This window comes from Urtica dioica, chromosome 12 (assembly GCF_054948205.1).
Source record: "Urtica dioica subsp. dioica isolate 48M chromosome 12, U.dioica_male_clone48M_v1_H2, whole genome shotgun sequence".
In the NCBI taxonomy this organism is placed as follows: Eukaryota; Viridiplantae; Streptophyta; class Magnoliopsida; order Rosales; family Urticaceae; genus Urtica; species Urtica dioica.
Window position 1 is genome coordinate 17,562,287 of NC_142767.1, and position 18,888 is coordinate 17,581,174.

Sequence of the window (18,888 nt, forward strand, 5' to 3'; positions counted from 1 at the left end):
AACATAGGTATATACATAATACATGTATACATATATTATTAAGATATGTACATGTACAGCTGTACACACGCACATATACAGATACAGCAAGAGATTGAAGAAAACGTTGAGAGTGTTTCAGGCTGATAAAAGTATAGTAAGAGTTCATGAATCATACTACAGATATATGAGATTACACTGGCTCGAGATGATTAAAGACTAATGGACAGTATATTTCGGCAAAATAACAAATAAGCCCAATATAAGTCCATTATCACGTTATTAATTTACCTTCTTTATTGTATTCGAATGGGGTTAATATGGAGTAAAAATTAAATGAAACTTATATATGTATCAATCATGGTTCGGTCTAGAAAATCAAATTTAACCGAAATAAGAAACATTTTGGTCACTTGAGATGGTGTTAAAATCCGCAGCGGAGCCAGTAATCATGGGTTGTGACGTGTACATAGAAGAAGAAGTAGTAGAAGAAGGAGTGTGAGAAAGAGATTGTACTACTAAGCCCGAAGTCGGCGGTGGCGGTGGAGCTGCGACGGAAACCACCGCTCCGGCAGAAGAGATCATCAGAGCATGATGATGATGATGATCATGATGAGAAGAGGGATTCATGTTGTTGTTGTTGATGTTAGACTGATCTCTATATTTGTATCTAAGTATCTCGGCTCTCACCGCGTTGAGCTCGGCTTGAAGAGCCTGAACTTGCTGTTGCAACGCGGAGATTGCTCCCATGCACCCATAAACCGGGTCTCTTAACCTCACGTTCGCTTCGTACACGAGGCTGTTTGCCGCGTCGGCTCTTTGACACTCTGGTACTTCCTATATGATGACAAAAATAAAAATTGAAAGGGGTTACTAAATAAGAGATTCCTAGAACACTGTTGAAACAATGCGCTGATGAATATCATTTTTCTTAATTAATTATCGAATGTGAGCGGAATACTAGGGTTTTGAATTAGTATATAGTAGTACCATGAGCATTTTGGAGACGTTGCTGGCGCCGAAGACCTTGTGTACCGAGGCGAACTTGTGGGGCTCGTGGGGCGAGAAATAGGGAGAGAAAGGGCATTCTTGAGCGCAGCGCCGCCTGAGGAGTTTGCAGGCGGCGCAGGGCGTTATGGTATTTAGGGTTCCGGGCGGGCCCAACATGTGCCTTCTTCCCATGCTTGCTATCTGGGCCCACCTATTAGCATCTGTGGACTCTCTCTTGATGCTCTCTCTTATCTCCTCAAATCTTTCCCTGGGATGATAATGATGATAATATTAACAATATGTGATTAATTATATATTTGTTCCTTGGTATATGTATGTGCATGTGCATGGCAAGAAAAGGGAGGAAAATATAGTGTGTGCATACATATGTATGTTGTTTTTTTTTTTTTTTATAGATTATGTATGTGAGATTTGATGTGGTTTACGATGGCTTGATTTTGATATTATTAGTAATTGTGATATGAATGTTGTTGATGAGCACTCATAATCACAAAAAAAAAACAACCATAAAAGTTGAGTTTGTTATTTCATTTGGAGAGATTTAGAGATTTGTACACCTTACCTTTCTCTGGACATTCAGGCATGCCCTCTGGGTATGAAAATGTGGAGTTCCAATGAGAGAGAGAGAGAGAGGGAGAGAGAGAGAGAGAGAGAGAGAGAGAGAGAGAGAGAGAGAGAGAGAGAGAGAGAGTAAAATAGAGGCAGCTAAGAGAGAGTGCTTAAAAGGCAAGATATACAGGTAAGTAGTGGTCATTGGTGTGCGGACATATAATACTGCTTTTTCTTTTACAAATAAAACCAAAAAAAAAAAATATGTATATGTATCACTATCAAATGAGTATATGAGACATGTTTATAAATATATATATATATATATATATATATATATATATATATATATTATTGAAGAGAGATGAATCCTGGTAATAATAATGATCAATTCTTTTTGTTTGGTAGTGCTAAAGAACTGCTCCTAATATTTCAGTACGAGGATTTCATTACAAAAGGAAATATTTGATTGTTGTCTTACAGAAAAAGTAAAGAGAAAATGGATAGATAGACCAGATATTGATCGATGAAGAAGAGCTAGCTAGCGTTCGTATAGGAAAGAGAAGATCGATCTATACAGAGAGAGAATATATATATATATATATATATATATATATATGTATATGTAATTATGTGTATATATGAAAGCCAGCTGATACATGACTGCTAAACTATACCTCACGTGTGAATCCTTAAATGTGTTTTGGACATTTGGAATCCAAACATCAATCAGTTTCGGTGGCTACATGTGATTGTTTCTCCTTTAGATTTAGAGCAATGCTAGCATCCCATAAATGTCGTCTAATTTTATTATATCACAAAAAAAAATTATTTTATTATCTCTCTCACATTATATTATAATTATGCGAGTAAGTATATATTTAGGATAATGGAAAAGTGTAATTAGCTTTAATTATTTTTCTGTAAGAATGGAACAGTGTAGTAGCTTTAAAAATTGTGTATGACACCTCACAAAAGAGTAGATTTTTTTTCGTGAAGTGTATTTGTGTCTGCAGATAATTCTAAATTAAATACACCGATTTATCTGCGGACACATTCTAAATTTAATTCAAAATTGGTGTTCTTTTATTACACCAATTTATCAGAAAATAATATTTGATTAAAATTTGTACCCTTCCTTGGTGCAGCTAGATTGTGAAACATACGGTGAATATGATGAATATGATATTGTTTATAAAAAAAATTAAAAACCAAAATGAAGTGGTTGTTTATTTTATTTTTTATTTTTTAAAATGAAAACTGTATTATTGATATCAATGAAAAATAAATACAAACTTCGCAGCGGAGATAACTCTTGCATAAATCCATAAACTGTTCAAATAAAGAGCATCAAGCTCAAAATAAAATGTGTTCAAAATGCTGAAACTGATTGTTTATTTATAAAAGATGAAAAACAAAAATAAAATTTTCATTTCGACAGCAGCTTATAAAGTTCAAAAGTCAATGAGTTAGGTAATTTAAGATTGTATTACCAAAAAAAAAAAAAATTATTGTCTTTTTTAAATATAAAATATTAAAGAATGGATGCAAGAGTTGCTCTTGTGAGAGATTTGGTCAACTCGTCAAATTGCCAGAGCGATTTTTATTTTAACTTTCTAATTACATCAATCTTTTTTCTATATATAGTATATGTAATAATTTAAATGACCTAAAAACAACTATTAGTGGACTTGTTACCGGCCAGAAAAGGAAAAATTGTATTAGAATCTAAGCTTTATACAGTACTTTTTGTTAGTTTCTTGTCAAAATCAATAACTCCAAATACTATAATATATATATATAGCTATATTTATATACATATACACCTATACACTGGCTGGCACTGCCGTAAGGAAACCGCAAGCGGTTGCATATAGTCATAGCAACGCGTTGCTAAGACCAACTGCAGATTCGATGAATTCGAGTTTTGCTTTTGTTTTGTCTTTTTATTTTTCATTTTCCGGGGTATGAATTCTATAAATTACAGTGAGTTACTTACTGTAATACTAGAAGGACAAAATATAATAAATGTGCCGTAAATCAATAATGATACACTTTATAGGCTTATATATGACTTATTACACATGTGTAAATGGATTCAACTTTACATGCACCGAAAGTTGTCGTGGGTATTTAACTACCTAGTTTGCTCATAAACCGCGGTTAATCTATGCATATAATAAATTTATCACTAAAACATACGTTGGATATATGTACAGTACAAACGGATAGCTATAATTAAATTAATTTTTTTTTAGCTAAGTAAGTCTGATTAAGTATGAGACTTTCATGAGTGTGTTTACAATTTTTTTTTTTAATAAATAGTCATTATGCTGGCATGACACTAATTATTATTGGTTAAAATGTTTGTGTAATCCTTTCTTTTAAAATACACAAATTTTTTTATTATAAATGATTACGTTTTTTTATCTTTTATGAAAATATGTTTTGTTATTCATTGATTAATTATATTATGTTTGTTTAAATTAATTAATTGATTGATTTTAATTGATATTTTTCCTTTTTTATGGGAAGAATTTATATTTTGAATATTGAATGAACGGTTTCTTAATTTTTTTCTGGCTTAACAATACACACACTCTTTTTTTTTTTTTTCGTCACATTTTTAGTCATGGACAAATGATAAAAACTACGGCACCACAGTTAATAGTCACTAATAATAGTTAATAAAATTTCTAAGTTTTTATGGGTTTTTTTTTTCAAGATAGTGCAATAATAGTCGATAATAACTATTAATAATTTTTAGTTTTATGGTTTTTGTTTTTTATTCAAAAATGTGTAGTTAATATTCATTTATTAAAAAATATGTAGTTAATAATTGTGCAGTTTTGAAAAAAAATAACAGAAGGGCATAAAACTCATAAATTTATTAACAGTTATTAATTATATTACAAATGTAGAGAGAGATAGAGAGAGAGAGAGAGAGAGTTGTTAAGTGTAACCATGTATTTAGGGATAGATAGTAATATTATTTTTTTTATTTAATTTATTTTTGGCAAAAAATGATGGGGAGGAATAAAAATGAGACTATTATCCTAACTTGGTTCATATTAAAAAGCCCTGATTTTATTTTTAGAAAAAACTTAATTGTTTATCTGGTGTTTGACAAAACTGTTTTTACAAAAAACTTCAAAAGCGATTTTAGATTTTGCATAAGATGGAAAACCTATGATTCTTAGCTTTTAGAAAAAGTGTTCTTAAGTTTGGTATATAAATTACTGTAATATCCTCGTACAAAATATTATTCATATATATATATATATATATGTATATAAATAAACTTATTAATAATTATTATTTAATTATTAAGAATATGTCTATTTTAGTCTTTTTACTATAATACATTTATTTTACCAAACGCTAAATCAGTTTTTGTTACCAGCAACAACTGTTTTATAAACAATTTACCAAACACCTTGTTAGTTTTTGAAAAAAGCAATTTTTTTAAAAACAAAGCTATGCCAAACGGGACCAATATCTTAAATAATCTTAACTCACTTCTAATTATAGCTGAGATTGAAGGGAATATTGTCTCTTTGTTATAACTATAAGGTTGCCCGGTTTGGAAGCAGCCCTGTTCGCCATTTTTGGTATTTTTCCTTTTGTCTATATCCCGATTGGCTTATTATTGAGCTTTATTTCTATTGCAGCACACTTCGATATTTATGCCAATACAATTTAAAAAACAAATTATATTAGATTGATTAGTTATAAAACTAAATCAAAATAAATAAATTATTATTATTAAAAATAACATATTTTACAGTGTATAGTCATATTTTCCAAGTATTATTTTTTCATGTGATTTTTTTTAACTTTTATGGTGACTCAATCTCGTCATCTCCTCATTTGGGAGACGGCAGTGATTAATTATCAACTGAGTTAGTCTCATTTACGCATCTTTTGACAAGAGAGACAACCTCGATGGTAAGCACTCCAAATGAGGAGACGAGATCGAGTCATACATACGAAAGTATATATATACACTAACGATCTTTCAAACTTTTTATGCCTATATACCTCCAAACATTTTAAAAACTCCTCTAATATCAAAATGAAACTACACAGCTTATATATATGTCGTTGAAGTTTTCGACAATGAGAACAATGAGTGTATTAAAATTTGTTATTTTTCTTATAATGCAGCCTGTGTGCATGTTTTATTAAGATTAAGTAAGCAAAATGGATAAAATATTAAATTCTAAAAATTAAAAAGGTAGGTATATAAGCCTAAAACTCTAAAAATTATTTAGAACAAATACTATTATATTATATAATATATAAAGAATTTCAGTAAGGATGTTTGGAATTAAAAAGTGGGGTGGCCAATGTCTTCTTTGAACTTATTAAAATATTATTTTTATCTCTAAATTAAAAAAAAAAATTACATGTTTTACCCTAATATTTTATATTTTTAGCCAAAAATTATATTTTTTTTCATATTAACCTCTTGTGAATATATTTTTTTCTCTTACACGTCCTTTATAAATTTACAACTCTTACCCCAAAATTATGTAATTTTTCATATCTACCCCCCTTTCCCCCGGCTACAAATTCTAGTTCCGCCACTAGTATTTGAATACAACTCATATCGTCCCTCATATTTTTTTTTACTATCAATATATTTATTAGTTCCTTATATTTCCGGCCCTGATATTAAACTTGGCCCTTTTCAGAGCTTTGTTTTAGCTGTCTGGCTCTCTCTCCATGAAAACTCCAAGAAGACGTTTTACAATATATATATATATATATATATATATATATATATATATATATATATATATATATATATATATATTATCTACAATTGAGTACAATGCATGCAATCCAATTCTTAGGATATGAGACTGGAGCTTAGTCTATAAAATTACTCTACATCAATAATGGCCCTGAGAAAAAGATCGGACACCTTGAAGGTATATTGATTAATTTATACCCATATATAGTGTATCCTTTGTTGGTCATGATATTTAAAGAATACAAAATATTACTATATAGACGTCGATATATGTTTAATGATATATATTTTTTGTGCTACATGTATTTATGCATATATTAATCTTGAACTTGAACTCTCACCTACTATTTTTAACATACATTTCTCTGACGTGGCTATTTTGTTATCGGCTCCCAAAATTTTACACGTCGACGATTATAAAAATGTCAGAGCGTTAAAATAAGAATTTTAAATATATTAGTTAACTCTTGAAATTCCAAAATAATAGAGATATTGATGTATTTTCGGATAACTTTTCCCTTTCTAGTTATCGACCTACAAATTATTGATTAAGATGGTATTTTTGAAATATAATTCTAAATTTAGTATTAGAGAGGTAATTTCTTTAATTCCTTTGTCATGTGCTAATTAACCTATTAGAAATTAAATGTGATAAATCTTTCTAATATAATTTGTTGGCCGCTCGTGGCATGTTTTTTTTTTTTGGAAAATTTGCCCATTGTTCAAGTAGGTATTCAGCAAATTGTTCAGTTATCGACTTGTGAAAAATCAATTTGTGTAGTAATGACCCTTTTATAAATTAATAATAGTGATTACATTACTCATCTAATCATATTATTTTACATGGCATAAAAAATGTACGTAGTCTCGTCAACAAATAACCGCATGCGCGCACACACAAACACAGATCTTAGCTGGACAAGTTATGTGTCCCAAAAATGCAGCCCTACAATCCTAGTCGCCGCCACCGCTCGTGTTTCAATTATCCCGTCATTGTTGTACATTTTTTTTTTGCTCCTTGTCTATGCTAATATCTCGGCAAACAAAGATTAGCACATGCCACACTATGACTGTCGGTCATTGATCTCCTAGCAAAATGGTCTTCTAATACCTTATTTATTTATGGGTCCATTAGAAAAATAGCCAATTTAAACGTTTGACATTGCTAAATAGTCAATGTTTGGTAAATTTTAGATAAATAGCCACTTTCAGACGTAAATCTTAGGTAAATAGTTACTTTCATATAACAGAACGTTGGCTATTTACTTAAGATTTACGTCTGAAAGTGGCTATTTACCTAAGATTTATCAAACGTTGGCTATTTAGCAATGTCAAACATTTAAGTTTGTTAATTTCCTAATTTTCTGTTTATTTATTTATTTTATTTCTCGTTATCGCAAATGATTGTTCCGAGTCGAATGTCCCACCATAAATATAGTGTCGAACTTCCAAGTCTTTTTGAATTCTTTCTCAATTTCACTAGACATACCCATCACAATGCTCTTCTCCTAGCTTGCATTTCCGCCTATTCCACCAACATATATTATATTTTCAGGCTTCATTGGACTTTCGTCAGACACTAATCGCCCCGGCTCAAGCCAATACTTATCGCTTATCCGCTTCTCAAACATAACAAAAGACTTATTGTTCATCCACAGTTATTATCATTTTTATTCGGAAAAATAACACATATACACCCTGTGTTTTAGTGAAATGTCGAGTTTAACCTTTGGTTTTTAAAAACGTCGATTCATACCTTCTGCTTAACTAAAATGACGAAATTATACCCGGAAATGAGTAACAGTGTCACAAATCTCTATTTCATTGATATTAACTCTTATATAAGAAAAACCGAATCAAATTCAAACCAGTACCATAACTTCCAAATTCTTAATTTTGAAATAAAAATATCCTTAAAACTGAAATTAAATAATAAAACTCATATCTATCAAGAGATGACTTCATTCCGTGTTCGAATTGCAACTCTGAATCTTGGATTATCTGTTCAAATCTGTGATTTTGATGAGTATCAACTGTCAATTTTTACCCATTTGTCTCTTTATGTATTTTCCACGATTAAGAGACTGTTGTTTATTTTTTATTTTTTTTAAAATAAATTACATATATGACGCGGATAAATAAAGATAATTGGTATTTATATATAAATATAGTGTAGTCAACATCAATGAAAAGTCAATAAAAATTTAATAAAAAGAAGATTTGTGGCATTGTTGTCTATTTCTGAGTATAATTTCATCATTTTAGTTAAACATATGAACTCGACATTTTTTAAAACCAAAGATTGAGCTCGACATTTTTTTAAAACCAATGTTGAACTCGACATTTCACTAAAACACAAGGTATATATGAGTCATTTTCCTTTTTTAGTCTGCTCGTTTAAGATTGTATATATATTATGCAAGATATAAGTATTGAAGTGATCGCACATATTATAATATATTAATAGTATTTATACCATAATCTATCGATCAAGAATAATCAACCTCCTATTATTATAATTCTATTATTCTAATTAGAATAACATAACATGCAATTTTCGTTATTGTTAATGAAAAGAAGTGTATTTTTTTTCTTGGTTGTGATCGTGAAGGTCGTTATAGCAAAAGTGGGTGGTGAAAGAGAGGTAAAGTACTGTATATATAAAGAGAGTCAGTCCTTATTTAAATAGTTTACATTGTATTATCTTAGATTGTAAGGAAAATAATAGTACCACTATCCACCAGTTTGACCCGTATTTTGTGGCTCGCTAAACGCCCCGTTGTTCTCTCATCCCCAACCTAACTTTCTTACGAAATTACCCTATATTATTTATGCACTAAAACCCAGAAAACTAACCCACAGAAAAATAAAATTGTTAATTTATTTAAAATGTCACCCACTTTCTAGCTTCACTCTTTTATTATAATATTTATTTACCCTACGTGAATCCTAAAGCTGAGACCTCTAATTATATTATATAGTATCCATATCAAGAACCTTTAGCCTATTAATCCATAGATTTATTTTTCCATTGCAACAATTCGTAGGTTATTAGAAACATTCGCCCAAAATACACAGTGAGTGCTATCCTTGTCTTCGCGAAAAAACCAGAATATGTCTCTGATCTCCTCCGTTTAGAAATGCTAACTAGTCAATGTATTATTTTTCTCATTAATTAACAATGCCCGAGTTTGAAATCGTCAAACGGATAGTTGTTTGTTACTTATTCAACTCTATTCTTTATAGAATGGTTTCGATTTCTTGTAACACGTATATTCTTTTGGTGGATTTCCAAAACATGGAATAGTCTTCTTGCCTCAACAAGATTATAATCATATCAATAACATATCTAAAAAAAGATCCTATATGTATGTGGACATAATAATTAGGTAAGTGTAGAAAATATTGCACTTTACCAACTAATTATTTTCCTCGTGTTATTTCCCTTTTGGTCAAGCAACAGTATTATATTTATATGGCCAGCTATAAATTAATACCCACAAATATAATTCCGTTGAATTACTCTAATAGCAACAGTGTATTAATAAGTACTCTGTGAATTGGGGTCTCCACACAAGCAATAAGCAAATATGATCTAATTGCATGCAGACATGCACCGCCGAAAATTAGTTGATATAATCTGAAGGCGCACGTGATGCCTATTTAATGTAGTAGTAATATTCAAAAATAAATTTAATAAAAAATAAAATTGAAATTTTCTCTTTAAATATACAATAGCTTCCATCTTCGGACAAGAATGCCTTTTAGCCTTCAATGTTTCATGTTCTCATTTTTTTCCCTATACTTCTACCCCTAATCTTTTTCATCTCTCAGCTTTTTACTTTCTAACATTCCGATAATCACATCCAAAACCCATTATTGGAACCAGAATATAGACTTTAAATACGCTTAAAATAAGTATAAAAGGCATTAAAAATCATAATTCGTACTTACTTTCGGGTAATTTCAACGCATGTTGAGATTTTGACGAACACGAAGGAATTCGTAGAAATTCATACAAAAAAAATGTCAATAAATTTCAAAATATACATACAAAAATGTCAGAATTGATGGGAAAGAAAGAGTCAGAAATGATTGGGAATTGTCTAAAAAGCTTAAACAAGATCATAATTTTATATTTTAACACCATAAAGCTTGGAAATTTTCAATTACGAGTCAAAATAAACAAATAAGAATTTGACATGACATCCCAACACAATAGTGCACATATATGAAGTTATGAACTGATAAAAATAATCATCATCTATGCAACAATCATCACGTACGACACAAGACACAAATACAAGTACTTGAGATGATCTACACCGTGAGTCGCTATAGTGTCTAGATAGAGCTTTAATAATAATCTTCTCATCATCTGAGCAACAAGACTTTATAGTCTTGTTGATTGCTGGTGAAAAATAGGTAAGTTCATCTACCATCGTCAGCATTTGAAAAATGTCAGATTTGGCAGAACATTCTTCATATTGATCAATGTATAAAGGCTTGAGAGGTTATCATGGTCAAACAACACTAATAAAGAGAAAATAGTGGAAGTAGAGCATGTGTGGTAACACAAAAAATAGACTTTCATACATAACAAATGTATCCTGAAGAAAAAAAGAACAAAAAAGAGAGAGAAATACAAAAAAAAAAAAAAAAACCAGTTAATTTTGTTTGCAATGGGAAGTGAAAAGTTTTTAGTTTGTGCCCTTTTCTGAGTTGAAGCATTAAACTTACTAGCAATCTCAGCTTTGTCCTTTACATATTGCCATCTCGTATCTTAATGTCTAAACTAGAAATCAAACAGAGTTTAGAGAAGAATACCCGTCTTATCCTTCGACCATGGACATGTGTGTTCAACAGACTATCTATGATCTACAAAAAGCATAGTTTTAAAAAAATTTGATATTTGTGGGAGAGAACAGAAAATCAACACATCAATAACACACAATCGCTCGATAAACATTGTGATACACAGATCAAATTTGTTTTGGCACAGCAAATGGGAACAAACAAAGCTACAAACCAAACAGAACACAAGTGAAAGCTTTATTGACCTTCCCACCCTTGTACATGACAGAGATGAGGTAAATTTATTGACGTTGCTCCCACATTTTAATTTCTTGAATGCAGAAACTGTGAGTGAGTTTGGCAAAGAGAAGAAGCAGAAAGAATATGTTAACTATGCCGGCAATTAAAGCAAAGAGCAGACTCATTCGATGGAAAACTGATCTGAAGGCCTAACTGGGCCAAGGTTAATTAATTTCGTTTTTTATTATTAAAAGAGAGATTTGCACAAAAGTCACTTATGAACAAAATTGCATCTATATCACCACCAAAAAACGTGTTGTAAGTAAGTCACTCTTATTTATTATTAGACCAAAATACCCTTAAAGTAGAATCATATTTAAATATTTACAAAATAAAAGTAGACTAGAAGAAGAAAGTAAAACCACAGTTAAATATTTATAAAACAAAAGTAGACTAGAAGAAGAAAGTAGAACCATAGTTAAATATTTACAAAACAAAAGTAGACTAGAAGGCTGAATCTGTGATTCCGACGAGAGCTCCGGCGAGGGTTACGCCGGCAGTGGCCTTGTCGGAGCGGCGATCGGCGCAGTAGTCGGAGCTTAAACTAGAGAGATTAGGGTTTGGGAGGGAATTTGATGAGAGATTAGAGTTTGGGTGTGGATATGAATTCTTGTTGGATATAAAATAGAAGGATAATTAAGACATTGTATAAGTGACAAATATGAAAAAAAAAAAAAAAAAAAAAAAAAAAAAAACATGAATGCAATTTAGACTCATTTGTGATACAAATGAAATAATGTGATGTTGTTGTGACTTCAATAGCAAATTCCACATTATTTAAGCTACTGTTTTCAGTATTTATGTTAAGGCCTTAATCTTTTATTATGGATTTTCTATTATGTCTTTTATTTTGTTTAGGCCTCGTTAAGAAAAGCCCGGTTGTAAGTTGACCTACATATAAATAGGTCTTTTTCATTAATAAAATTATCTTTCAGCCAAATAATCTAATCTCTCTCACGTGAGGAGAGATTAGGTTTAGCAGAGAGACAAACACTCTAATTTTCGTAATTACCTTCATTTGCTGCTGAATTTGCTGCTGAAGTCACAACAACAGCACATTATTTCATTTGTATCACAAATGAGTCTAAATTGCATTCGTGTCTTTATTTTGCATATTTGTCACCTATACAATGTCTTAATTACCCTTGCCACTGAAACACACAGTTAAATCCCTCTCTCTCATCGCCGCGAGATCTTTCACTCAAACACACAGATAACTTTTCTCTATCAGAATTTTCACAAACATTTGGTGCGTAATGGTGGATGGGAGAAGATAAGCCGATCGTGCCTGGGAGCGGTGGTGATGGCGGCTCTGGCGGCGTCGATGGTGGTCCTTCCGTTGGTATTGTCGTCGCTTCCTCGCCGCCATTGATGCTTCTCTTCTTCCCCGTCGGAAAACAATCAGTCGTCGTCGACCACAGCCCCGACGGCCTCGCGTTCTCGTTGCCATCGCCGGTGGTCTCCACCGAAACCAGCCTCTTCCTCGCCGACGACGCCGATCGGAGAATCCTCTTCTCCAAACTTATGATTCCTTCTCAATCTGCCTCCCGAGCCTCGCCCTCGACCACAGCCCCGACGGCCTCGCGTTCTCGTCGTCGTCGTTGGTGGTCTCCGACGGAACCAGCCTCTTCCTCGCCGACGAGAACTCACAATTGCCGTCTTCGCCAGAGTTCGGGATCACGGAGATTCTCCGGATCCGGTGGTGGTGCTCATCGGTGCATGCGATTTGGCTAACAGAGAAGCCATGGACTAATCGGTGGAGTGGAGACTCAGGTTCTATGAGGAAGCTGAGAAAGCTCTTCGGTGCGTGAGCGAGCTCAATCAGGTAACAATGGCTTTTTATTAGGGTTCTTCATCGTCAATTTGTGCTTCTAAGTGTGTTAATCAGGCCCGGTTCTAAAACTTGTGAGGCCTAAAGCAAATTAATTTTTATATGCCTTTTTTTTAATGTTTATTTAGATTATTTAGTATATTTGAGCCTAAAAAATATATATTTTAGGCCTAAAATATATTAGATTTAGGCCTTTTTTTTACATGATTTAGGCTTTTATTTAGTGGGGGCCTAAAGCAATTGCTTGACCTCCCTAGAGGTCAAACCGGGCCTGGTGTTAATGCTTATGTTTGTGTCGTGAAATGGATTGATTATAATTTTTGAAGAACCGATTTTTGTTTCTGATCTTTGTTGAAATTGTGCAATTGAATTTATGATAAATCAAGCCTGAGACTATTTTATTATCTATGAATTTTTGATAAACTGTGAATATTCGTTTGTTGTGTTAAATTTTTCACTGTGAGTATACGTTTGTCATTATAAAGATTAATTGCGAGTATACATTTTGCTGGGAATGTGTTTTGGTGATATATTTTATGAATGTATTTTGCAGAACATGGAGATATGTGCATATTATTTGAGGATGAAATATGTATATCATCAATGCTTTCAGTTGTGTGTTACAATGACCGATATTTATGTAAACTTCTCGAAGTATTGTGATGAAACGTACCTCAAAGTTCTAATTTCCTTGCCGAGATTGAATCCTATCTCATGAATGTTATAAAAGGTTTGTATTTGGTTATATATATTATTATATATTTAGTATAGTTTCTATTGGTTATTACATAAGTATAATTTTTTTATTTTAACAGGACAAATTATATTAAACACACAGAATTGGGAAGATGTGGATTTGATTCTTATTCCCCTCAAGATTTCAATTGATGGAGCATATAGGTTTTTCCATTGGTTATGAGAACAATAATTTGATGATAAAGTGTGAAACGTATTGTAGACAGATGCCTAAATTGCTCTCTAAGATAAAAAAAAAAAAAAAAAATCAAAACAAGAATTCAGTTGTCCCAAATGTGTTCAAGCCATATGACTTGGTTTTTGCCGATACACCCAAACGAATAAATTAGTAAGTTGTTTTCATTTAAGTTGTTTTCATTCTTTATTTTTTCATTGTAACTTATATTTTTTTTTTGTATGTTTAGTAATTAATTATATACAGAATTTTATCATTGGTAGTTTACTTATTAATTACTGTAATATTTGTCTTGTTTTTTGTCTTTCAGTTTTGATTCAGGTATCTATCTTGTTGGATTTGCCGGTTTACTTATTTCAAATCGCCCTGTTATGCAAATCGAGGAAATAGGCATCAATAATCTCCGGTTGAAGTACAGCACTCAGCTTTGGAAACATGCCATGGATGGAAGTTATAGAGATCAACAATTTGAGAACATTTGTCGATCTGGAACTTGCACTCACACTCGTTCTCGTTGTTGAAGTTCAAGATTTGTAGTAATCTTTGTATTTAGTATTAGATTTTATATCACTAACTGAAATGGTCTTTCTATTTTATTCATTAGTTTATGTTAATTATCATAATATTTTATTAAGAACTATTTACAAATATGTTTTGTAAAAAAGGATAAGGATTTGAATATGGTACAATTCTAGTTTCTTAAATGTTGATTTGACTTTATTTATTTGTGTAAATAATTAAGTGTGGATCTCCCCTAATTTTTATTAATTTGTTTTGTTCAGATGCGTGATTGATGTTCATATCTATTACTTTAAATTATATGTATTTTGTTTTGTTAGTCCCCTTCAAACTGTTTGAAATTTGTTCTTTAATTCTAATTTTTGGTGTATAAAAAAATCTATATTAGACTACTTTATTTTTATGTAATTTGATACGTGAGTATACTTCGGTTATGAAAATATTTCATTGAGTGTACTTTGTTCAGATGCTTGATTGGCATTCATATCCATTTCTTTAAAATATATATATTTTGTGTTGTTAGCCCACTTCAAAATGTTTAAAATTTGTTCATTGGGTCTACATTATAGTGTTTAAATATATCTATATTAGTCCCTTATGAATTTTTATGTAATTTGACACATGAGTCTACTTTGGTTATGAAAATATTTCATTGAGTCTACTTTGTTCAGATGATTGATTGGCATTCATATCTATTACTTTAAAATATATATATTTTGTGTTGTTAGTCCACTTCAAATTGTTTGAAATTTGTTTCTTGAGTCTACTTTTTGGTGTTTAAATAAATCTACATCCGTCCCTTATGAATTTTTATGTAGTTTAATACGTGAGTCTACTTTGATTATGAAAATATTACATTGAGTATACTTTGTTCAGATTCTTGATTGGCATTCATATCAATTAGTTTAAAACATATATATTTTGTGTTGTTAATCCACTTCAAACTGTTTGAAATTTGTTCCTTGAGTCTACTTTTTGGTGTTTAAATAAATCTATATAGTCCTTATGAATTTTATGTAATTTGATACGTGAGTCTACTTTGGTTAAGAAAATATTTCATTGAGTCTACTTTGCTTGATTGACATTCATATCTATGAGTCTACTTTGGTTATGAAAAAATATTGTTGTGTCTACATTGATCATATGTCCAAAATCTAGCTAGAACTCCTAGCATAATATTTTTCATGCAAAATATATATTCAACATTCAGCTATAGTCCACCATATTATTCACAAAAAAAGAAAAAAAAAAAAAGAGAAATGAGTACTTATAAACTTGATAATTCACCAAAAACTTGAGAATTCAGCCATTCCCAATTTAAAAAAATTAGTTCTCAATTTAGAATTCACCAAAAAAATACATAATCATATCTTTTATTATAAAATCAAATATTATTTTGTCAATTTTCTTTACTCTTTTTGCTGAAAGTTGGAGCATTCTTGCAACTTGCCTTGTTGCATGTCATTTTTCTCCACAATTTTCACAAGTCAACCTCACCCGAAAATTCTTCACATCTGTATTGAAATATAAGTTGCATCTTTATTAGTTTTTTATTTTTATAATAAATTAGACAAATATATTAAATTATGTTCATCAGTAAACCAAGAATTATAACATGAGTAGTCATTACTCTAACATTCAACAAAAATGTTTCACAATTATAGAACTTAAGTTGAGTGATACATACCTTGCATTGTATGCAATCTTGTTTGATCTAGTAGTATTGTTTGATCTAGTAGATTCTGCTTCTCCTTTTGTTAAAAATTCATCCTCTTCCATTTTAGGATTCTCATCTCTCCTATTTCTCTTTGTTTCAGCTTTGTCTTCATTTGAAGTTGTATTGTTTTCCACGATTAAAGCACAATTCTTGTACTGTGCATCGTTCTTCAGAAGGTACATCAAGACTTTAAAATTGTCGTCATTTTCAATCGTCATTCCTCTTAAACCCTTATACTCTGTGTTAAATGGTACTTTTAATTCGGCTTTGTTGTCATTGAAAACTTCCTAGGATAATTTCGTAATGAGCTCAATGTAACTAATGTCTTGACTCAATAGCACCATCTTTGCATTGTTGTTGATGTATATGTAATCAGCATCCCAAATTCCACCATATTTTACAGCAATTGGGATCTTTTCCATTATCAAAATTAACCCTGCAAATATACATATATTATACATCATCAAATATATCTAAGTGTAATAATTTTTTAATAGTGATTATACACTATCTGTAATAAATAAGAACTGCAAATTTTTATTTTATTTGTAATTTGTTATGTGAGTTTACTTTTAGCTGTGTTTATGATGAATTGAAATTTTTTTGGTATGCAAGTCTACATTTTATTTAGAAATGCGTCAATGTCAGTCTACCCTGCATATTCTAAGAATACAAGTAGTTTGTGTTGCTGAATGAATCAACTCATTGTGCTATCATGCCATTGTAAACTTCGTTTTAGTGCAGTGTGATACCCAAAATTCACTATGAGTTTACTTTGAATATATTGAACTTTGTACTGTGAATCTACTTTATTTTCAATATGAGACTAATAATGTTATTCTTACTGTAAATACGTTTGTGTGTAAAAATAATGAAATTCGAGTTGGCAATACCTGTGATCAATGTTGATGACGAAGAATTGCTGAGGAAAATCGTCTGAATAATCATTGTGAAAGAAGAAAAAGGAATTGCTGAGAAAAATCGTCGGAATAATTAAAAAAAATTAGTTGAAAAGCAAAACCTACGAATCTTCATTTTTTTCATTCTAAAATATTGAATCACATAGCAGAACAAAAACCTAGTTTTCAAATTCAGTTTCCAGAAACAAGTAATCAATATTCGAACATGAAAAATTTGGCTTTGGTAGTGAAAGTATTCGAGGAGAGACTTCGAATTTTCACATGTGTCTACTTCATCCTTCGATTTCGATCGGTGAGCGAAGACGAGGAGCCAAGAACACGGATTTTAGCCAGAGATTCTTCGCCGTTCTACTTTGACCTTTCGAGTGAAGAATAGGGAGCGGAGAACACGTTTTTGGACCGGAAAATCTTCGCCGTTCGACCTGGACGTTCGATTTCGAACGGCGATTAAGACTCAGAACGCTCGACTTCGGATTTTGGAAGGAGAATCTTCACCGTTCTTCTTCGCGAGTGTTTCGTAGAACGATTTTTTGTTGTTTTTCTTCTTCGCGAGTGTTTCGTAGAACGATTTTTGGTTGTTTTAAGTAATGATATTTTAATCCAATAATAGGCAAAAGTGACTTACTTGCAACACGTTATTTGGAGGTGACATAACTGCAATTTTGTCCATAAGAAATGACTTTTGTGCAAATCACCCGTTCTTATTTAATATTGTCCTAGAACAGTTGGGCCAACTTGATATATCAATAATTTATAAATAATCCATAATAGCTAAATTTTGAATTGGAAAATATATAGAGCAATATGTCAAGATTTTTGTGTTGTGTGGTTTGACTTTAACCTATACAACTTTATGCATTACGTGTATCTGTAAACATTATCGCTGAATTTTGAAGAAATTTGAAAAGCCAATTTATTAATTTTGAAGGACATTTTGAAAATTCAATGGAATTTCATACAAATTGCGAAATTCTGTTTTTCATCGTGAGTTTTTTTGTTAAATTATGTTGAATTTCATAACAGTTAATGCAAGTGTTTGCTCATCCAAGCTTAGTCGGTTTTGGTTTACTTGGATTACTATGCATATGTCGAACGTAAAGCCTAGATATATGAGTGGTTACAGCTTCAGTTATAACAGCAAACGTAATAATAGTTTACTCTCTTCAGAAAAATATTATTATAGAAAGATGTCTTCAATGAGCAATGAAAAACAATTAGAAACAATATATTTTTATTTATTTAATTGCAGAAAATGTACATTTAGGAATTTATATTGGTATGATTAATACCACATAAAAAAAGGTTGATATAATTTTCCCAGTTATATCCAATTTATACCTTTTTGATTCGGTGACGCATAGTGAACAGCAAAAGAAACACGTTCAAGAGAGCTCAAATAACCGCTTTCACCAGAACTATCTTACCGCACTTAAAGAGCGTTTTACCCTCTAAATTCCGAATCCGTTGAGATTTCTTTAATTACTCAACCACCCAATCTTTTCCATGATTAACAAACACAACCGGTAATTTAAGGATAAAATAAAAATTACGCTGTCAAGTAAAATAAAATTAGAAATA

At 31.1% G+C, this 18,888-nt stretch overlaps 1 protein-coding gene across 1 annotated transcript; it reads right to left on the reverse strand.

Annotated features, from left to right (window-relative positions):
* Positions 1–1,823, reverse strand: LBD15 (LOB domain-containing protein 15). Its single transcript, XM_089602688.1, has 3 exons — positions 1,553–1,823; positions 970–1,237; positions 1–816 (listed from the first exon to the last, which is right to left on the reverse strand). Exons 1-3 carry the CDS (start codon positions 1,564–1,566, stop codon positions 364–366), a joined length of 735 nt encoding a protein of 244 aa, XP_089458814.1. The 5' UTR covers positions 1,567–1,823; the 3' UTR covers positions 1–363.
* Positions 1,824–18,888: the final 17,065 nt, after the last annotated feature.

What these genes read in the sequence shown, in the direction of transcription:
- LBD15 (XM_089602688.1), bottom strand. An exon ending in ACGTCTCCAAAATGCTCATG is followed by an intron (nt 817 to 969) that starts GTACTACTATAT and finishes GTCATCATATAG; the next exon opens with GAAGTACCAGAGTGTCAAAG.